Here is a 23093-nt window from a genome sequence, read left to right as displayed (position 1 = left end):
TGAAAATCTATTTTAGAAATAGTGGACAAGTAATAATGAACTTTTCTTTTTCGTCTTAATACACAATTTGTCCCTGAGCTCGTACCCAAATTTCCTTTGCAAACCCCTTGATCGTGTGAATTACTTTAGCTTTACACAGGCAAACCTCTTTAAAAATGTATTTGATACACACTATTTTCGTGCCTAAACACTTCTTGTAGATTGCATCACCCATTACAATCAAGTAGCAGCACGTGTCATCTCAATTTTTTGATAACATCTAAAAAATTATTTATACCACTAAGCAAATTAAAAATATTGAAGAAATGAGAATCTATTTGTAATTCACTAAAGGATTTAGTTGTAACAACAAAAGACCTTCAATCATGGAGCCACTTTAAATGTACCACATTTAGTGCTACATAATTGAGTAACTAAGGAAGTTGTCAAGAAAAATATATATTAGAGCTATTTCGGGAGAACTCCCTAAATGTATCAAGCAACAATCAAAATGGTTTCCTATAGGTTTTTACAACTACTGTTTGGCTCCATAATGTTTATGGCATTAATCTTTAGCACTCTTTATTCCAATCTTCGTCCAAGTTACCGCTCATAGGTTAAACATATAATAGAGAACTTTGGTTGGCCTTGTATTTTGCATGTGGTTCATCACCTCCATTTCCTTATGAAGGAAAGGAATGCGATGCTTTTAACTGAACAAATGCCCATTTTTTGTATTTTATATATTTTCTTAAACGTATTTACATTGAGCGCGATGCCTAATATAATGTTATTTGGCTCTCCAAGATAGTAAATTGTACTTCCTTATATATGCATTAGGAACACTTGATTAAATACCCTTGTAAACTCTGCCAAAACTGAAATGTATGCAGTGGCTGAACCAAATACACGAGTCCGGAGCCAAAATGGGTTATTTTTACAGCAAAGAGCCCAAAATGGGCTGCTCTTTTTTTTTTATACCACAATGGGTATTTCGTTGGTTATCCAACGAAATACCCAGCATTTACTGTTCATGGCCGGAATAATTTCAACCAATTTTTTTTTTTTTTTTGGTATTTCGTGATTCTACTAACGAAATAGCATTAAATTTTTTTTTTTATTTGGTTCATAAAAAAAACGAAATTAAAAAAAAAAAAAATTGTCCTATTTCGTTGGACTACCAACGAAATAGGATAAAAAAAATTATATATTTTTTATCCTATTTCGTTGGTAGTCCAACGAAATAGGACAATTTTTTTTTTTTGAATTTCGTTTTTTGTATAAACGAAATAATTTTTTTTTATTTCGTTTATACAAAAACGAAATAGGAAAATATAATTTTTTTTTTGTATTTCGTGATACTACTAACGAAATAGCATTAATTTTTTTTATTTGGTTCATAAAAATAAAACGAAATAAAAAAATTAAAAATTTTGTCCTATTTCGTTGGACTACCAACGAAATAGGATAAAAAAAAATTATATATTTTTTATCCTATTTCGTTGCCAACGAAATAGGAATTTTTTTTTATTTCGTTTTTTGTATAAACGAAATAATTTTTTTTTATTTCGTTTATACAAAAACGAAATAGGAATTTTTTTTTTTTTTTTTTTTTGTATTTCGTTTATATAAAAACGAAATAGGAAAATAATTTTTTTTTGCATTTCGTTTATATATTCATCGTATTCGATTATCTAAATCTCAAACTAACTAACTTCATTAATGTCTAAAAACCTTTTTTCAGCGGATGGTTTTAAAAAAAACATAAAGGAGTGGGGAGTTGGACTACGACACTGTGAACTGTGGGGCTTGAACTACGACGCTCTCGGATGGGAGGGGGGAAATCGCTCACTCGATAATGAAGATGGACGAGATGGAGAGGAAGATGAGGATGAGGATGAAGATGAAGATGAATACGATAGCATTAGCGTCATTCCTGAGACTGACGAAGATTAGAATATTTACATTAATAAGATATCGTTTATATCTTATTAATAAACGATATCTTATTAATGTAAATATTCTAATCTTCGTCAGTCTCAGGAATGACGCTAATGCTATCGTATTCATCTTCATCCTCATCCTCATCTTCCTCTCCATCTCGTCCATCTTCATTATCGAGTGAGCGATTTCCCCCCTCCCATCCGAGAGCGTCGTAGTTCAAGCCCCACAGTTCACAGTGTCGTAGTCCAACTCCCCTCTCCTTTATGTTTTTTTTAAAACCATCCGCAGAAAAAAGATTTTTTAGACATTAATGAAGTTAGTTAGTTTGAGATTTAGATAATCGAATATGATGAATATAAACAAAATGCAAAAAAAAAATAAAAAAAATTATCTTCCTATTTCGTTTTTATATAAACGAAATACAAAAAGAAATATATATATTTTCCTATTTCGTTTTTGTATAAACGAAATAAAAAAAAAATAAAAAAATTCCTATTTCGTTTTTGTATAAACAAAATAAAAAAAAATTATTTCGTTTATACAAAAAACGAAATTAAAAAAAAAAAAAGATTTTGTCCTATTTCGTTGGTAGTCCAACGAAATAGGACAATTTTTTTTTTTAATTTCGTTTTTTGTATGAACCAAATAAAAAAAAAATTAATGCTATTTCGTTAGTAGAATCACAAAATACCAAAAAAAAAAAAATTGATTGAAATTATTCTGGCCATGAACAGTAAATGCTGGGTATTTCGTTGGATAACCAACGAAATACCGATTGTGGTATAAAAAAAAAAAAAGAGCAGCCCATTTTGGGCTCTTTGCTGTACGAATAACCCATTTTGGCTCCGGACTCCCAAATACACCTGGTTATTCCAATTGACATAACCACTTGTGGAGGAAAAAGAACATAGCAGAAGATCAACACCAAATTTTCTTCTTTAGGTTTTAATAAAGATAAAGTTAAGCACCAGGAGTCCAGATGAGGAAGGGATGGGGTTAGTACATGGTTCTGTCAGGCACAAATGAAAAAAAATAACAGAATACAAAAGCTAATGCTACATAAGACGCAAGAATCTGTTCAGACACCAATAAAAGATTTTACAGTGAACATAAAACCATGGCTCCTAAAAGGAAGCATGGATGGGACATATATTACTTCCAGAGCTTAACAAACTTGTCATGACTGGCTGAAGCAACCAAGCCCGCGACTGACGATACAGCCAAGGAAGCAATTAATCCTTCATGAGCTGTGAGGGTCATTGTCTTGTTCTCATTCATGTTCCATAGCTCCAAAGACTGAAAAATATAATTCATGCATTAGAATTTATGAATCTATAGATCTAGTGGATGGAAAAATAACCTCGGTTGAACCATGGGGTCCAGGATTCAGTTCCCAACTAAGACAGAGTTTAGTGATAGAAAGTTTATGTTAGACCACGAACAAAATGATATGAAGTGATGCCGACCCAAAAAAGAAAGTGACTGAAGGCTTAAGATTAAAAAGTTAAAAACATCACATAAAGGACGATTTTGACATAGCGAAGATGCAATGAGAAATTCGTTGTTTTCCAAGACCAACTCAAATCATGCAACTTTTAATTTTTGAACAGTCAGTGTTCCACCGAGAGTAGTCGGTTTTATTTCTTTTTAACAGGATAAAGATATACATCACAAAAATTAAGCTGCTTAAATATAATGTGCAGGATGTTTCCAAAATACAATGTATATGACTTGCCTGGTAACAGCCAATAACAAGCAATGACGAATATGTAGGGTGGAAAACACATGAGTGGAATTTGTTGCCATTTGAGCTAAGCTCATGTAGACAGTCCCCTTCACTACCGGACCTCAATGTCCAAACCCTGACAGAGTCTTCACTAACAGATGCTAGGAGCTCACCAGAGGGATCCCAGCAGACAGAATGTATTGGTTTAGTGTGACCCTTCAGAAACAATAGCAATATATTAGGCACACAGCTAGAAGAAACGCACGACAATAGATATCAGTGCATGTAAACGTCCTTGAAGAAAGTCAACAAGAGAAGTATATTTATACAAAATTCTCTCCTCAGCTCTTTCGATGACAGGTCATACTTTTATTAGGGTAAGTAGCAGATGCCTATTCTCATTAACTGCGCGAAAATCCTAAACTCTGCAGACGGAATATAGCAATATAAAGCAATGGTAACTAGTGAAACAGAAGTCTTACAGCAATTAAAAGAACCTTACAACAGACAATGAAGCTATCTGCAAAAACTCATTTTCTCGGCCTACATGGAAATTTATTCAACATAATCCTATACTCGTTAAGGGTAATAATGAGAAGATGTCAATATATTGTGAGGGTTGGATAAGGAATTAATAAATGATTAAATATCTCATGTTTCTTCTAAATATCTTAGTTATTTTCCAAGTTGCTGAGATGGATAAGCATCTTTCAACTTCCAAAAGAAGTTAGTGAAACGCTAAAATATAACAAAGTTAATAACTAAAGTTGTACTGGTGTGTCATTAAGGTACACCAACCTTTAACGAATGCCGACAAGCTTGTGTCTCCACATCAAGTATCGATACGACGTTCTCGGCAGCAGCAGCAAGATATCTACCAATGCGGGGCTGGAATCTTACAGCCGTTCCACCCTACTCGAGACATTAAATAACATTCAGAAGAGATGGAGAAATCATATAGTTGAGCACCACAGTCCCCAATGCCCCGTGCTAATGCACATATAATAGTAGATGAAGAATTTTACCTTGAACACTCTTGTGCAGCTACCATTGTTTATACTCCAGTATCTTATCTCACCATCACCATCGCAAGAACAGATGAGATCTTCTTTATTAGGATGGAAGTCAAGTGACATTACACCAGCAGAATGCCCAGTGAACGTCCGAAGTGAGTAGCCCGGCTGCAAATAATTAAAGGGGGGGTTAGGAGAACTTCAAGAAGAACAAACAAGATCAGTCTTTCTGCTTCTTTTCTTCTTAGGTCATTTAAGTAAGTGCACCATGATCCTCCTTGGTCATTAGTTAAAGATGTTCATTAAGGCAATTTTACCACCACCTCTCTCCTCGTAACCATTTAAATGAATTTGGATTGAGAAAATGACAGTCACCAAGGTCTTCCACCCATTCTAAAGACACCAATATAGTTTGTTTCAATGTCCGACATGGATACGGCCCGTCTCAAAGTAATGTAAATATCATACATCCACTCTTGATCCGTAATATAATTTCATCTAGTGGATTCCGTCAATTTTAATCACGTATTGGCCTTTCTTTTTTGACAAGTATAAACTTCTTCCAGGCCTCACACAGAAAAGCAGATAAAAAATATTGACAAACAAGAGCTCATAGGACAAGCTAAATATTCTAGAAAACCGAAGATAATCTTATATTATGTTCTGTTTAATCTACGAATACCTTTTTTATTTTTTTGAAACTGGTAACTTAATCTACCAATACCTTTGATATATCATATAGGAGAGAAATCAAACTGACACCGCCTAGAAACACTAAAGACATATATCCCAAAACAGATATTTAGCACACTCAAGGATACACCGGGATGGAATCCAAAACATAAAAGATGCTAGCATAAGAAATAAATTATCAAACACTAAAGACGGTGTTTACTAACATTGTCAGCATCCCAAACCCTGACAGTCTTGTCAAAAGAAGATGTGGCAAGTCTTGCCATGCTTGGGCTGAAACGAACATCAGTAATGAGTGACGAGTGCTCTTCAAGTGTTGTTTTTTGCTTTAGGGTATCAGTATGCCATAAAACAGCCTAAAATAAAAGACAGACAATAAGCAGTACAAGTTATTCTTTAAGAACCAGGAATATGGCATTAAGCACCACAACAATAAGCCATTGTCATGGCAAGATCTTTGATACTTCTCCACTAACCTTTTTGTCATGGCCACCACTAGCTAGCAGTTTTCCATCAGAGGAGAAGTGACAACAAACAACTTTACTGCCACTAGCCCGAACAGAATTCACTTCATTAAATGTGAACCCTATAATCAAAGGTTATTCCAGTCAGAATATGCCCAAATGCATAACTCTAGATAAACTAGGCTGTCAACACATTTCCTAGTAGATAAATTATACATAAAGATTTAGCGTACGACATTCATGTTCTTTGCTAATAAGAAAACCATGAATTGACTGAAAAATACAAATCTTCACAACCAACACCTAGATCTGCAAAACAACAATTTCATAAACCATTATTAACTGTTAAGTCCCACATCGGTTTTGTGGTCTCAGATCTGGGGTAATCCTCCCGGGCTAGCTTTTGGGGTTGATTAGGCACAAGACCCATTTCTTTAAAATGGTATCAGAGTCAGCTACATTGATACCTGTTGTTGTGCTTCTCAATGTTGGGCCCCTGTGTTATGTTATCCACGCTCCAGTTTTCCCGTCCTGGACATGCGGGGACTGTTAAGTCCCATATTGGTTGAGGATGGATTGTGGTCTCTTTATATGGTCTTGCGCAATCTTGCCCTAGCTTTTGGAGTTGAGTGAGTCCCACGATATTTTTTAACATGAACCATAGACATACACCATAAAGATACAGCGATATTAGAAAGTAAATGCACCACAGAAGAGAACATTCTTTTGTTGGTGATCTCTGTAAGACCTTTTTATATTTTTCTCTATTTCTCTTCCCCTACAGTGTACACACAAGATTTCAGAAATCAAAGTATCAAACATTAAGCTAAGATTTGAGTTAGATATTGAAAGGCTTAGAGAGACGAAAGGATTACGGCAGTTACTGACTAGTTATCAGTTCTTCCTTGAATAAATTTTTACCATAACAATTAAAACACAAAAGGAGGAGTTGTCATATACAACTGCTGTTCAATAGAAGAACACACAACTCAGGAACTAAATTTAAAGCCAGGGAACCAAGTAGACCTCACTAACCTTTACTAACATCCATACCACGACCAACTGCATCTCGAGGGTCTGCATCGTCGTGAGATAAAAATGATTCAACATTATCATCAAGAGAACCATCATCCACAAAACGGTCCATATCAGCCTGCACAAGATCTTTGTCATCCCACTGCCAAAATTACATTCAATGAGGACTGGGACAACCCCTTAAGATTTCATCCACTGGCACAAGATAAAGCACTTCTATTACCAATTGATTTGATGGCGACGTAAGAGTGCCATTATTATCTGCTCCGAACATCATCAGTGGCTTTGAAGAACTTCCACTATGTTGTATGGCAGGCATTGAGATCACATCTCCAGGCGTGTGAGTTGAAGGTGTTGAGGGAGCAGAACTTGGGGAAGGTCCAGCAGTGTTTGCAGTTCCTGTGCTATTGGCAGGCCCCGAAGATGAAACAGGATGTTTTCTCTTTCTCACATTCTGGTTTTTTGTAGCCTTGAAAGACAAGAAATACCTTATTAGGAATCTTAATAACAGAAACTCAGAATAACAATCTCCAATAAATTAATCTTCCATTGGATCCCTTCTAAGTCATAAGAGATCAAGAGCTTCTATCAATAAACACATTACATAGTATTTCCAATTCATATTCTATGGTGTTTGGGATGAGACAACTAGGCGAAATAGCATGCAAGGATCATCTAGCAAAAAATAGGACCAGGTCAGCAGAACTAGGACGAATTAATATTAACATGACAAATCCTGTGGTCTGATAGCACTTTGTTTATGCATCAGATAAGTGTTCACAAGAAAGAAAATATTTTCAAACTAGTGAGGTGCTGAAGTAAAAGATAAGCAAGAAGGGCAAACGTCGTGTGGGGGGAGGTAACTATAAACCCAAACACAACAAGGATACTGCAAAAAAATGCATTAATCTAATCCCTGCTTTGCCTTCTCTTTGTATTCTTCTCCAATGTTTCCTCATCCCCCTACACGGCCACCTCCCCGATTTTTTTTTCTTTTTCCTTCTCAGTGGATACTTTCCATGGTCCCACTATTTTGTTTTTGAGGGACCAGTGAGTAACTAGCCATCTGCCAAATAGATGACATGAGGCGGAAGTGCTGATGTTCCAAAAAGATAAGCCCTCAGCCTAGTTCATCAACTCGATTCCTTAGTGCGCCCAACAAACCAAGAAAATTCTCATCAAAATACAAAATTTGCTTGGTCGAACCAGCCTTCCGTTAAGAAATCATATGGCGCTTCTTTCATCCGATAATATTTTTCTATTGTGTTACAGCATCAAGAAGAATATGATTTTCTAACAGTAAAAGTTTATCCCAACGAAACAAAAGAAACACAGGTTTATGTAGCTAAACAAAAGGACAACATGATTGTGCAGCTAGATAGAAGTTTCTATGATATAAACCGGACAAGTAGAGACCTGATCATTTCCACGAAAAGAATTCGACAAGCTTCCATCTCCTGTAACACTGCCACTACCCATAATTTTATCTTGTTGTAGACTGTGATTTGAACTCTGTGGTTGCTGGCCAGAAAGCGTGTGCTGGGGAAGCTGCTGCTGTTGCGACTGCTGTGGATTACCACTATGCTGTTGCTGCTGCTGCTGCTGCTGCTGTTGGAATTGGGCCATCCTCAACTATGCATGAAAACAAATATCTAGAGATTAGATATGCTGATAATGTATGTGACACGCTACAATACATGGTCAACACATGCAAGACTTATAAATCATATTTCACCATGCGATAGAAAAAGATTTCGTACCTTGAGCAAAATATCTTGATCTGCACGAGGCAAAACAGGGCCAGGACCCTGTGATGGTGAACTCATATTTGGGACAATATCACCAACAGAATTTGAAAGGCCATCCTTGCCCATACTAGAGTTCCGATTACTAAGGAGCATCCGCAATCTTCTGCTTTCGACGTCACTAGCAGATGGTGAAGTCAAATTCTGCTGTGCTAGGATAAGCTGTTGTTGGTGTTGCGGTGATAGCATTTGCAGTTGATGAAACGGCTGAGGACCCTGCATAAAAGACTTTGGCTGCTGGAGAAGCCCCGACGACCTCAGCTGATCATAGCCCTGACATGCATGACACAGAAAAAAATGTAAATCGTAAAATATCAATAAAGCTCCAAATATACGTCTCAGTCCAGATACTATATACTAGCTCCATTTCAATAATGTGTCTTACTTTTCTCTTTAGTCTATTTCAAAAAGGAACACCACTTTTCTATATTTAGTACTAATCTTTAATTCCAACCATCCCATTTTACACTTAGTAACAATCTCTTATAGGGATGACATGGCATGTTTAGAATCACAAGATTCAAAAGGGTATTTTTGTATGGTATTCACATTTTTAGTTTAAGATTACCAGATAAAAAAGTTTACTTTACATTCTTAAACTTTGTGACGAATCAAACTAAGCCACAGAAAATGAAAGGAGGGAGTAATTTTTTTTTTAACGGGGAAAAAAAAAGAGCCAAAAAAATGCCTAAAAGATTGAAGATTAAAAAATTTTATATTTCAAAAGTACAAGGACAAGGGTCCAATCACTTGATTTACCAGCTACAAAATAAGCATCAATCTGGAAGCGCTATTTATAATCCTCAATAGAGGACGAATAATGAAGCCTTACATTACTCCTAAGTATACATACAATGTTCCCATGAAAATCGCCATGTTGTATTCATCAAATTCTGAAACATTACTTATGATCTGCTCTAGGGACAAAAAAGTTCACTGCAAGCTTAAGAACTCTCGGTAGTTCCAAAGCAAGGATGTCCTTACAGCATGCTAAATTTCAAAATCTAACATGTATGCCTTATCCTCTAGCTAGGAGTAGCAAACTTCAAGGAAACCACTCCGCTGAGAAACAAGGTCTTACATATGCAATTTTGATTTTACAAGTTTATAACATTGGAACCCTGAACGCCTCAAAATTTGATTCCCATAGAGCAGAACCCAAAGTAGACAAATTTCACATTCACGTCTTACTGAATATCAGAACTGTGCACCTATCCAGAATTGCTAACATAACTATTTACCAACATCATGTAAAACATTTTAACTCAACAATGCCTCTAGACAAGTTGCGACAAATGCAATCACGGAAACAATTGACCCTTGACACGTGAAAAGGTTCCAGATGCTATTTGCAGAAACACAATATAACCTTTAAAACTACAATACGATATTGGCACAACCAGGTTTTCTGAACAAACTCATTTCCCATCAAAAGCACAAGTGGCATCGTCACTGAATCCTTTCCTAATACCACATGTTATGACTACTACCATCCTTCAAGTAAACTCTAATATCTTTTTCTATAAATAAGGTAACGTTTATTATCTTGATCGAGCTGTATATTTCCCATGCAAAAGTCATCACAAAAATCACAAAGACAGATTACTGGGACTCGTATTGGTACATAGAAACAATAACATATGTCTTTTTTCCCTGGGGGGGGGGGGGGGGGGGGGGTGTAGAAGGCAATAACACACAATGTCCTCTACTGTGAAATATAATCTAAAGGTATTTACAAGAGAATGCCCTGTCAAAAAACACTGAAGCAAGAAGAAACTATAAGACAAAAAGTTAAAAACTTACAGTGAGGGGCCATCCTTTCAAAGTCAAATTGTTGCCAGCTTGATTTGATCCTAATACAACATAGTTAAGTCAATTCATTTGTAGATCAAGAAGTCTACTTGCCATTTCTTTTAAGTTAATGCCATATTATTATTAGAAAAATAAGTGATATATCAAGAAGCGGGTTTTCAGAAAGAAACAAAAGCACTAAGGGGATCAACAAAGATAAGGTACCAGGAATTCCAATCAGGGATCCTTCAGCACCTGCAGCTCGGGGATTAAGTATCGGATTGATTTCAGTCTTTATGTCCTGCTCAAATGAGGCAATAAACCATGTAGCTAAAGATTAAAATTACTGAAAATGAAACTCCTGAGCAAACAAACTAGATAAAGAAGAATACTGACCGGTGTAGACCCTGGAAGTTGCTGACTACGCGTCTGAACCTGTGGGGACATACTACCGGTAGTACCATGCAGCATTTGCCTGAAAGTAGCAAAGCAAAAACACCTTAGTCCAATTTAGACAGATGTATGTTAAATTTGCTTTCAGTCAACTGAATTAACTGAACTTCTTGGTTTACATTAAAGCGATAAACCTATGCTCCAAGATAAACAATTAGAAAGAGTCTACTAAGAGTATAAACCAGGTTACTTTATCACCTCCAGCTCCTCAAATTGCAAGAAGCATTCGCAATGAAAATGTTGCATAGATCAACATTAAGTTCATAGATAATAAAGTAGTGAAAACCAAATCTTTCTTCTTGCTCTCCTTAATTTGTTCTCTAAAAATAATGCTAACCATAATTCTAGCGATGTCTCATTTTAGTGTGAACAGGTAAATAAATTTAACTAAATTCAGAATCATACCCCGAGGACTGCCCAGCTGACGCTGCTGCTGCTGATTTCAACATAGACGCATGATTTGGATCTAAAAGCTGACTGACATTCTCACTGAATCTTTGCTGAAACAATAAATATTCTAAAGTTAATAGCTGAAAGGCATATAGTTGTATCCGAACCTCGGTGCAAGAGTACTACCTTCATAGCTGCATCGTCTAATCTTTCCTCGTACATCTTTGTGGCCAATGCATTTGCAGTTCCAGTATTCTGTCTCAGGAGAGAGTCATTTCCACCAATACCATTAGTTGTGCCGTTCAAGAGGTGGTTACCATCTCTGCGCTGCTGTTGCTGCTGTGCCTGCTGCTGTTGCTGCTGTTGATGTTGCTGCTGCTGTTGATGTTGCTGCTGCTGTTGTTGCTGCTGTTGCTGCCTCTGCAATAAAATCTGCTGCATCTGCATGTGCTGCTGCTGTTGTTGCTGCTGCTGTTGCTGTTGCTGCTGCTGCTGCTGCATATGTTGAGGCTGTTGGGATTGCTGCTGTTGTTGCTGCTGCTCCCTTGCCTTCATTATTTGTGTCTGCAATTTCCAGATTTACGTTGTATACGAAGCAAATGAAACCTTAGAATAGATAAACTTTTAACAGCCCAGCCAATAACGTGACAGTCATCCAATAAACACTTTTTTTAATCAGTGGATCATCAAATAAACATACAACGGGTAGAAAGAATGATAGCTCATTCTAGAAGTTCACCATAAGAAACTTTCTTAATGAATTAATTCACTGCCCAAACTATGTTCTCTCTCGCTATCAGAAACCCTACAGATTCCAACAGTACACGACCTACACCAAACCTTACAGATTCCAACAGTCTGCGACCTACACAAACTTAAAAAGAATTTCTGGTCTGGTTATCTGATTGTCCATTAAAGTTGTAGGAGGCTGCCATGCTAACAGCCAAAATTAATTAATCATCCCTGTACACAGAATATCTTTCTTTTTTTTTTTGTAGGGTAATAAACCACACAACAGATGATAACATGCTAAAAACTAGATTCTAGTAGGAAAACATGCATTTTAACAGACTGTGCCTCAAGAATTCGCTATAACAGGTACCAGATGCTTATTAAGGTCAAAGAATGGAACTGATTACATTTTCTATTCCCCATACAGTAAGACAGAAATTTTCTGGCAAATCTGCAGTCCGATCTCATGGACAAAGGCATGGGCTGACAAGACCCTATATAGGAATGGGTTCATGTGGTTGGTCAGAGGACCTTGGATTAGAATGTCCCAAATTGGGTTTCTCCATGGCAATACCACGCACAGCAAAAGGTAAAGGAATCCGGACAAAGGGAAAGAAAATACAGTGCCCCTAGCATCAGCTCATAAAATGCACTGACCATATCAACAACAAAGTTGACATCACTATTAGAGAGTTAAAGTGATGAGTTTCCATAAAAAGTTACTATTACAGTCAATGTCGATAAAGTTCAGCAAAACTTTACACAATTATCATAATTAGAGGCAAAAAAAACAGAGCAGCTGAGTTGTTTTTTCTACTAACCAGGTAATAGTTAAGTGAAATTTTTATACAGAAAGAAAAATTGTTAAGTGAAAAAGTAAAAAGCCTGCTACCTTTAGTTGCAGCTGGTGGTTCTACAAAATATTGACACGAGTGAAATCCAACAAACAACTGAATACAAGCTAAAAAGAAAACAGCTTTTAGCATCACTCTGGTCTTCACAAACAGTAATTTCCTGCCTCTGGTATCGATACAAATTCGAACTTCCTAACAGTTCCGATGTAAGTTGTAACAAAAGAAGGAAAACAGCAAGAACATTCTCGACAAGAGTCTCAATAGTTACTTTATAATTTCAGCTAGGGACTACAAAATCAATAATATCAGAATAACTAAACTTAAGAGTCCAGGAACAATACAGTTCATAAGATGGAAATTTTGCCATTAACCAACCTCGATATAAGAGGCAGCAACTTCTGAGTGCTTCTCATTGGTCCTTGCGATGAATATGTCCCAGAAAACGGACCACCACTCAAATAGAAAACCGCCTGGAGCATCAATAGCTGAAAGAAAGACGATCAAAAGGTCAACATAATGAAAAACAGAGAAATCCAACTGGGGAAGTGCAACCTCCTCCGCATGAGCTCAAATTTATAATCTCACCAACAGGGTCAGATGACACTTTCCCTTCAGCTTGAAAGGCCTGAGCAGAAGCCTTTAAATCTCTTTTCACTAAATAATCATGAATATAGACATCTAGCCTGTAATCCAAAGTACGAAAGACACTCTGTCAGTTAACGCAATAGATATCATAGTAGAGATAAAGATATTCTGATATGAAACAGGTTGCGTTCATAGCTAGGTGGGATTGAATTGATTATAGAAACATGAGTTCAATTAGTTGACTGATTAGTTAACAAGGAAAAAAGGATGAGATAATACTTGACCTTGAAACGCGACTTCTTATTCTTCCTAAGAAACAACCTGTATATCTTTTACTTTTCTCACTAATGAAAAACAATTGTAGAGAACCAATTTAACTGCTAGAACTGCTAGGTTAAAACAAGGCCTACTTTTTCTTCACTTGAATCATGTTTCCAACTTCCAAGAATCTAGATTTAAGTAATAATAAAAATAAAAAAAGGTTTCTTTGTTACAAATTAAATGTGTTCAGTTCTTCACATTAATAGTATATTGCTAATCAAACAAAACCCTAAGCACCCAAACACTAATTCCTGTATTCAGCCCAAGAGAAATCTTCATAACATATGTGTGTATGAAAGGGGGTTTTTGAGGGGGGCAACTCCACCATATAAGAAACTTATGCAACAAATTCATAAACCCAATCCCATAATTAAACCTAAAGCTCTGCAAACCCTAGCAACACAAAAGCTAGTGAAAAAGACTCAAACTTTCTTCAACAAAATAGATAACAAAACAACCAAACACGCATAATTAAACAACCCCACAACACAAATCTGGAGAATATCCATTTAAACTATCCAAAAATTGAAACTTTACACAAAACCCAAGAAAAGGGAAAAGAATGCACACACAACATGTAATAGTAATAACAATTAAGAAAACTAACATCTTATCAGCTTCCCAGTTGGTCTGAGACATGTTGAAATAATCCAAGAATTCAAACAAACTCTTCTTAATAATGCCAGATCCTTAGAAACTGACTTCTTCTTCCTTGCCCACTGAAGTATATCCCATCAATAAAAGTGAACAAAAAGAAAAAGAAAGAAACTTTTTTTGGTTACTAATCAATTCAACACAAAAACAAGAATAAAGAGTACAGATAAAAAAAGCATATATGTGTTTGTATATACCCCTTTACATTATGTGTTTTTCGCATATAAAATTGGAATCTTGAAGATGGATGGACAGAAAGACTGATTAAAAAGAAAAGAAAATAATTAAAATTTATTATTTTTCTTCAGCTTTTTATACTATTTTTTTTTTTCTTTCAAGAAACTGAAAATCTCTTCTTTTTCTGGTGATGGGTTTTAGAAAAGAATGGTTGGATTTGCTGGAGCTGATGTTGCAGATATTCTAAATTGTTCTGTAAGATAAATTTTGCATAACAAGCCCTTGCTTTTTATCGAATTTTCAATTCTAGTCCTTGTAGAACAAGCTGATCTGTTCCTTGGTTCTAAAATAGCCCTTTAATATTGAGTAATTAACTTTAATGACATCCTAACAGTATAGAGTTGTTTCATTGCTTATAAATAAAGTAGCAGGGACAAAAATGTCATTTCAAATATTTAGTCTTTCGACAGATGGTACAAATGTTGCAGTATATTTGCATCGGAAGTCCCTTAATTTTAGTGATTTTAAGTTTTTGTTCTCACGTTCTAGACCTTCAATTCTTCATTAATTTAATCTAGAACCTTAGGAATTGATCAATTCCGGGTAGGTTTGCCAAACTGGTGAAATGACAATTTTATCCTCTGATGTCAAAAAGGGTCAAAGTGTTTTTTATTAAACTAATAGGATACTTTGTCATTTAACCCAAAGTTTAAAACAAGTCAATTGAGTAAATTTACCGCTAATCTAGAAGGTTTTATCAGTAGATAAAAATAAGTATAATTCAGAATCTGAATTCAAATTCTAATGATCTTGGATTCGTTCTAATCTTTTGCACTCCCTTTTTTAAAAGAAAAAAAAATGTAAGATCTTATATTTTTTATCTTTTTATTACATAAATCATATTTTCTAAATTAATTGTGGATTATATAAATAAATAATTATTAGTTAGATTTGCTAAACTTATGTTTGATCTTTACTTCACCCATTTAGTTGTTGTGATATCATAACAAACTAATTATTATTATTATTATTTTATTATAATATACATGTGTGCATAAGACCATTGGTCAAATAATTACGACTATACTTTCATGTGGTATTACTTACTACTGTATAGAAGCACCAGTTGGTGCCCCTTCGTCGTCCGTTAAGCACTTTTTCATCGTCCGTTTGTGGCTAAAAAAAAAATTATGGGCCCACGTATTTTAAACAACTACTAATATTTTAAAAAAAAAAAAATTATGGGTTCACATATTTTAAACAACTACTAATATTTAAAAAAAAATTGTGGGCCCTATATTAAACACCAACCAGTAATAAAAAATTAAAAAAATAAAAAAAGTGGAACCCACCACATCCAAACTCACGGGAAAAAAAAAGTGGATCCCATATTAATAAAATCAAGCAATATTAAAAAAAAAAAGTGAATCCCATATTAAAAAAACAAACAATGTTAAAAAAAATACTTAGAAAATCAAACAATTAAATCAATACTGATAGATTCATTGTCATGCGTATCAACCCATTAGAGGGAGCAAATGAAATTATTGTATAGCAACATACTTAAAATACAAAAAATGCTTACAAAATCAAACAATTAAATCAATAATGATGGATTTATTGTCACATGCGTATCAACCCATTAGTGGGAGCAAATGAAATTATTGTACAGCAACATACGTAAAATACTTATATATATATATCCGTTTTTCAATTTTTGAAAAAAAAAATTGTGGGCCCATATAGCCTGATGGATTCATTGCCACATGCGTATCAACCCATTAGAGGAGCAAATGGAATTATTGTACAGTTAAACAACTACTAATATTTTTTTTTTTAAAATTGTGGGCCCACATATTTTAAACAACTACTAATATTTAAAAACAACTACTAATATTTTTTTTTAAATTGTGGCCCACATATTTTAAACAACTACTAATATTTTTTTAAAAATTATGGGCCCCATATTAAACACCGACCAGTAATAAAAAAATAAAAAAAAATAAAAAAAAAAAGTGGAACCCACCACATCCAAACTCACGGAAAAAAAAATGGATCTCATATTAACAAAATCAAGCAATATTAAAAAAAAAAGTGAATCCCATATTAAAAAAATAAACAATGTTAAAAAAAAAAGGTACTTAGAAAATCAAACAATTAAACCAATAATGATGGATTCATTGTCACGTGCGTATCAACCCATTAGTGGGAGCAAATGAAATTATTGTACAGCAACATACTTAAAATACTTATATATATATATATATATATATATCCGTTTTCCAATTTTTGAAAAAACAAAATTGTGGGCCCATATAGCCTGATGGATTCATTGCCGCATGCGTATCAACCCATTAGAGGAGCAAATGGAATTATTGTACAGCAACATACTTAAAATACAAAAGTGCTTAGAAAATCAAACAATTAAATCAATAATGATGGATTTATTGTCACATGCGTATCAACCTATTAGTGGAAGCAAATGAAATTATTGTACAGCAACATACTTAAAATACTTTAAAAAAAAAAGTGTGGTCCCCATATTAAACACCAACCAATATTAAAAAAATCAAAAAAAACACCAACCAATTAAGCATTTTAAAAAAAAGTGTGGTCCCCATATTAAACACCAATCAATATTTACAAAAAAAAAAAAAAAAATGGAACCCACCATCTCCAAACTCACAGGAAAAAAAAAAGGTGGACTTCATATTAACAAAATCAAGCAATATAAAAAAAAAGTGAATTTCATATTAAAAAAACAAACAATGTCAAAAAAAGAGTGCAGACTTTGTATTCGTAGCAAACACTAATATAATAAAGTTTTAGATACGGAGCACAAACTACAATGTTATATTAATCGTCTTTTGAACATAGTATCCCATATTGACAAAATCAAGTAATATAAAAAAAAAAAAAAAGTGAATCCCATATTAAAAAAACAAACAATGTCAAAAAAAAAAGTGCAGACTTTGTATTCATAGCAAACACTAATATAATAAAATTTTAGATACGGAGCACGAACAATAATGTTATATTAATCGTGTTTTGAACATAGTATATATATATATATATATATATATATTATATGCATAAAAATAGTGCAAACTAATAATGTCTAAAAGGGTGGCCCCATACTAAACAACACCAAGCAATATAAAAAAAAATTAAAAAAAAACTATATAAAGCATGGGTTTAGACTCATGCTTCGTCGTCTGTTATCCTTTAAAAAAGGGGGGGGGGGGGAGGGGTGGGCCCCATACTAAATAATACCGAGCAATAAAAAAATGAAACTCATCATCTCCAAACTCATGGGAAAAAAAAGTGAACCCCATATTATCAGAATCAAGTAATATAAAAAAAAAAAGTGAACCTCATATTAAGAAAAATATAATGTTAAAAAAAAAAGTGTAGACTTTATATTCGTAGCAAACACTAATATAATAAAGTTTTAGATACGGAGCACAAACTATAATGTTATAGTAATCGTGTTTTGAACATAGTATATGTATATATATTATATGCATAAAAATAGTATAAACTAATAATGTCAAAAAAAAAAAAAAAGTGCACCCCATAAAGGGTGGACCTCATATTAAATGACATCAAGCAATATATAAAAAAAAAAATGGATCCCACCATCTCCAAACTCACGGTAAAAAAAAGTGGACCCCATATTAACAAAATCAAGTAATATAAAAAAAAAAGTGAACCCCATATTAAAAAAAATGTAAAAAAAAAAGTGCAGACTTTGTATTCGTAGTAAACACTAATATAATAAAGTTTTAGATACAGAGTACAAACTACAATGTTATATTAATCGTGTTTTGAACATAGTATATATATATATATATATATATATATCTTTATTATTTTCTTGTACTTTTTCACTGAAATTTATGACTAAGAGCCCGTTTGGATCGGCTTACAGCTTAAAGCTGTTTGCAGCTTATAAGCTGAAAAAAATAAGTTGGGGTAGTCCAACTTATTTTTTTTGGCTTATAAGCTGTTTTCAGCTTATAAGCTGCTTTAGATAAACTAAGTCAAATGGGTTCAATTATTTTTTTGAGCTTATTTTAAGCATAAAATGACTTTAAGCTGGCCAGCCAAACACTCAAAAAAGCTGAAAACAGCTTATAAGCCAACTTATAAGCCAATCCAAACGGGCTCTAAATCTACTATGTAATATATGATCTCCGTTACTAAAATTACACTTTATAATACTATGGTCTGTTAATGCTTTATACTTCTTTTCTGGGTATATTTTTAAGTCTAAGTATTCTAGATTTTTTAAGATATCTATCTCTCTAGCTTTATTTATTATCCTAACGGGATTTTTATTTTACAAACTTGTTTCTGATGTTCTATACTAGTTGTAAGTCTTTCTATATCTTCTCTTATACCGTGTAATTCCCAAGTTATAGCAGAGATTGTTTCTTCGTTAATCTGACTTTGTAAAAGTCTATTTTGTATTAGTGATGATAATGTTTCTGAATTTATTATCTCTAAATATGCACTTAAGGCTTTTTCTACTTGTTGATTTTCTCGTCTTTTCTTTATATCTCTATATAAATACCAATGATTAATTTGTATTTGTCTGACAAAGGGTAGTGTTCTCATACAATCAATATGGTCTAAATCGCTTTTGGTTTTTTAAAGTCTTTCTAGATTTTATATATCGTAGTAATTTATATTCTAATCCTGATATTATATGTATTAACTCTTGTAGTCTTAACTGGTTTTCTTTGGTACTGCTTAATTTAGTATATTCCGGATATAATTTTTCTAACTCTTGTTTTACAGCTAAATAATTATCTTTCATTACCCAAAAAAAAAATAAGTAAAACTAGTTTATATTTTTGTCTAAAATATGGGTTTAAAATACAAATTTAGGTCCAAAAATCTTCTCGCTCTGATACCAAAAGGGGATAGGGGGTTATATTTTTTGTTTCAATAGATATATAAGTCCTAAATATATAAGTTTTAATTTTTGTAGAAAGAAAGATAGAAATATGGTATTGTGGTTTTTAGCTTATATGTTAAACAATCCTACTCGGTACTTCCTCACTCCTTGAATCTTCTTATCATGTAGGTGTTTTCCTTATTTTCTGCCTATTCTCCCAATTTTTATAATTTTCGTTTTTTTTTTTTTTTTTTTAAATCTGTTTTAGTTATGAATCTTTATTACACTGTTCATCTCTTTCTCTTAATCTTGGTTCTTAATATCCGTCTTCTTTAACCACACCCCGGTTACCATGGCCAACATCGTCCTTTAATCATTTGGACATTAAAACGGCCTTTCAAACACCTAGGAATTTACAGGTTAATCCATCGAGTTTATTAAGAAATTAAGAGAATAACCATATACTAAGAGTAATAGATTCATAACAACAGGTAAGTAATTACTCAAATATTATCAACATAATATTTTAATTCAACATAATATTGAACATAAAATAATTTACATAGTAGGGAGATTAGTACAGAAAACGTAAATAAAACTTACATGTCTGAAGATGGAGAGAGGTTTCCCTTTCGGGGAACCCGAAAAACTACTTCACACTAAAAGAAAATTACTGGAAAGATTAAAACTATTTTACAGGGAAGTTATATTACAAAGGATTTCATTGGGGAAAGGAGTTGGGGCATTTTGTGAAAGGGAAGAGGAATATGGAGTGGTTGGTGAGAGAATTTGTTGAAGGCTTTTTTGGTGATTGTGTCTTGCTTCTTGATCGATGTTAATTTTCTGATGCCCTCCTTCTCTGCAAAACACTGCTATTTATAGGGGTCTGACGGACTTCAAATGCGGACTTCAAATTTGTGAAGAATCTTTTGAGTTCAGCCGGGTACTCTTAGGGCCCCATCGTCACATGAAACTTTTCAAAAGATACTTTATAATTTTGTCCGTTTGCTGAGCTGTCCCATTTCTAGATAAAACTACTACTTTATTACAGCTACTTTAATAAAATCTGGTCTTCTTTTTTCTGAACTGTCAACATTATTGCTCCAACGTGTCTTGAAAAATTACAAAGTCCAAAGTCAAAAGTCTTCTACCTCTATTATTGAGCTTGTCTCATCTCATTTTTCTAAAAGATGACTAATGTCCTTGTCTCTCTCTTTTCCATACCTTTGTCTTTAATTATTGATGCTTTTGTCATTTTTTTAATGTCCTTGTTTCTCTTTTCTATGTCTTTGTCCTCATGATCCACCGAACTAAATCTTCCAAGTCATGACTTTCTTTCTACTTCACTTTGTCTTTTCCTTTCATGACTTTTTCTCTACTTCACCTTTGTCTTTTTCTTTCATCTTTTTCTGAACCATGTCTAACCATGTCTTTTCAGATCTTTTTTTTTTTTTTTTTTTTTTTTTTTAACTGATCTAAGTGTCTAAATTGTGTAGGGCAATTGAGTCAAAACTCATGCCTGAATCTACATCATTTGGATCTTGCGAGTCTTGAAAATTAATATCTTCTCCTTCAAAATCTGAATGGACTGGTGACATCTCTTGTCTTGGAGATAATTCTGGACTAGGATCTTTGACTATATATTTATCTTTTTCTTTTGTCTGAAAAAATCTTTCTAGTGTCTCTTTTACTATATTTTCTATTTTTTCATTTTTCTTCTTTTTTGCAAGTGTGCTTTTCCTTGTAAGTGTCTTTGGTAGTCTCCGTCTGGTTTGGAGAGATGAACATCCCTCGTCTTCACTTTTTGGCAAAGTGACAGCCATTAACGGATTTGATAAGTCTTTACCGGCTACCGTTTGAACCGGACTAGCTGTATCTTTACCCGATACAGTGGGTCTAATTGCATTCATTGGGGAATGCACACCCGTCTCATCCATTTTTTTCTGAGATGGAGAACTCTGAGACTGCATCAATTCGAATTTTAATGCTTGTAGTCTTTGTTCTAATGTCTTCACCTGATCCAAGAGTTGCATTTTTTCTTGAACCAATGTCTCTTTTTGCTGGTTTAGTCTTTTGACTACATCAGTCATGGTAGAACAATGGTCGCAAAAGATTATTTTGTCTGTGTCTTTTTGTACATTGTACTGGGGAATTTTGTCTGGGTTTTGTCTGAGAGCTGGAGAAATATAATAATTTGGACCCAATGTGCCTCTAGCATAATCTAATGCTTCAGTAAAATTATTAAATCCCTTAAAAAGAGGTTTTCTTATGTCTTTAATAGAGTCTACAACTTCTATCCAAGTCTGAAAAATACCATTAGTTTTACTGTGAACTACAACATAAAATTTAAATTTTTTGTCTAAATTTCGGTCTGTAAAATATTGACAAAGTGCATTTATAGTGGCTACAAAATGTTTAGCTCCGTCTTTTTTATTACGCGAAATCCATAAATTATCCACTAAGCATCTTTGTTGTCTATCTATTACATATTCTGGTAATACTTTAAAAGTCCAATTTGATGGCTGATAGACTACTAAATTATTGGCTCCGAATTGTATTCTTTCTTCCATAGCATTTCTTTCTAATAAAGATGTAGGTCTAAAATGAAGGTTACCTAATACTGTCTGTCTGTATGTGTCTTGGGTTGAGGCTATGCCTTTCCCCTTGTCTGCTGTCTGAGAACTGGAAGGTCTCATGCTGTCCAAATAAAAAATTTAGTTAGCAGTAATATTTAATCTACTTAATTGATCTGCTAAATTATTATCTTTTCCTTTTATATGTTCAAATTTTAAATTATAAATTGAAATGGTATCTAAAAAATTTAGCCATCGTCTTCTACTACTATTTTTATCATTTATCTTTTGATAGAATTTAACTATAGCTTCACAGTCTGTTCTAACTAGTATTTCTGGTTTATTTAAAATATATAGTCTGAAACTATTTAATCCATATATTACGGCTAAGATTTCTGCATCTATACTACTCATATTTCCTTTTTCTTTATACTTACCACTTTGATAAGCACATATCTTTTCTTCATTTTTATTACTATACTTACTAGGTTTTGCTTTTAATACTGCTCCCCATCCTTCAAAACTACCGTCTGTTTCTATAATTAAATAGTCTGTTTCTAGTGGCATATTTAAATCTGGAATGTTTTTTATTTTTTCTTTTATTTTTTGTACTAATTTAATGTCTTCAGTATTAAAGTGTTTTTGACCATTTGATCCAGTCTTTGAATATAATGGTCCTGCTATTTTTCCTAAATCTTTTATAAAATTTCTAGCATAATTGACTATTCCTAAAAATTTTTGTAATTCTTTAACATTGTCTAACTTGTCTGGCATTTCTAAAGCTTTTTTGGCTATATGAGGTTGTAATTTTATCTTACCTTCTCCTAGTACTACTCCTAAAAAGTTTATATAATTTTTACATAATTCCATTTTCTTTTTACTAATTATTATCCCATTTTCTACAAATAATCTAAATACCGTTTGTAGGTGTCCTAAATGTTCTTTAATATCTTTACTAAATACTAATATATCATCTACATATACTAATACAAACCTTTTAT

The 23093-nt window shown here is 33.6% G+C and overlaps 1 protein-coding gene across 3 annotated transcripts; it reads right to left on the bottom strand.

Moving 5' to 3' along the window:
• Window positions 1-2841: 2841 nt before the first annotated feature.
• Window positions 2842-14839, bottom strand: LOC132643990 (transcriptional corepressor LEUNIG). Of its 3 annotated transcripts, none has more exons than XM_060360521.1 (19): window positions 14637-14839; window positions 14393-14504; window positions 13465-13562; window positions 13255-13364; window positions 11480-11857; window positions 11309-11403; window positions 10847-10925; window positions 10676-10751; window positions 10463-10512; window positions 8615-8932; window positions 8271-8486; window positions 7078-7323; window positions 6855-6996; window positions 5832-5941; window positions 5562-5711; window positions 4675-4830; window positions 4448-4561; window positions 3659-3865; window positions 2842-3219 (listed from the first exon to the last, which is right to left on the bottom strand). In XM_060360521.1, exons 2-19 carry the CDS (start codon window positions 14422-14424, stop codon window positions 3076-3078), a joined length of 2721 nt encoding a protein of 906 aa, XP_060216504.1. In that variant the 5' UTR covers window positions 14425-14504; window positions 14637-14839; the 3' UTR covers window positions 2842-3075. The 3 variants fall into 3 exon arrangements, with proteins under 3 accessions (XP_060216504.1, XP_060216514.1, XP_060216507.1); XM_060360531.1 differs by having other exon boundaries at window positions 6855-6972; XM_060360524.1 differs by having other exon boundaries at window positions 14393-14839.
• Between the last annotated feature and the right edge of the window lie 8254 nt (window positions 14840-23093).

This window comes from Lycium barbarum, chromosome 1 (genome assembly GCF_019175385.1).
Source record: "Lycium barbarum isolate Lr01 chromosome 1, ASM1917538v2, whole genome shotgun sequence".
Classification (NCBI taxonomy): domain Eukaryota; kingdom Viridiplantae; phylum Streptophyta; class Magnoliopsida; order Solanales; family Solanaceae; genus Lycium; species Lycium barbarum.
Note: the sequence above shows the minus strand (reverse complement) of the source record. Positions and strands in the feature narration are given on the sequence as shown.

Bases quoted from the DNA above. Each gene is read 5' to 3' on its own strand.
- LOC132643990 (XM_060360524.1), bottom strand. From the start codon at position 14,424: ATGTCTCAGACCAACTGGGAAGCTGATAAGAT. The intron at 6,997-7,077 runs GTAATAGAAGTG...TAATTTTGGCAG, and splicing joins CGTCGCCATCAAATCAATTG to TGGGATGACAAAGATCTTGT. The intron at 4,831-5,561 runs GTTAGTAAACAC...AATTATTTGCAG, and splicing joins GGGTTTGGGATGCTGACAAT to CCGGGCTACTCACTTCGGAC.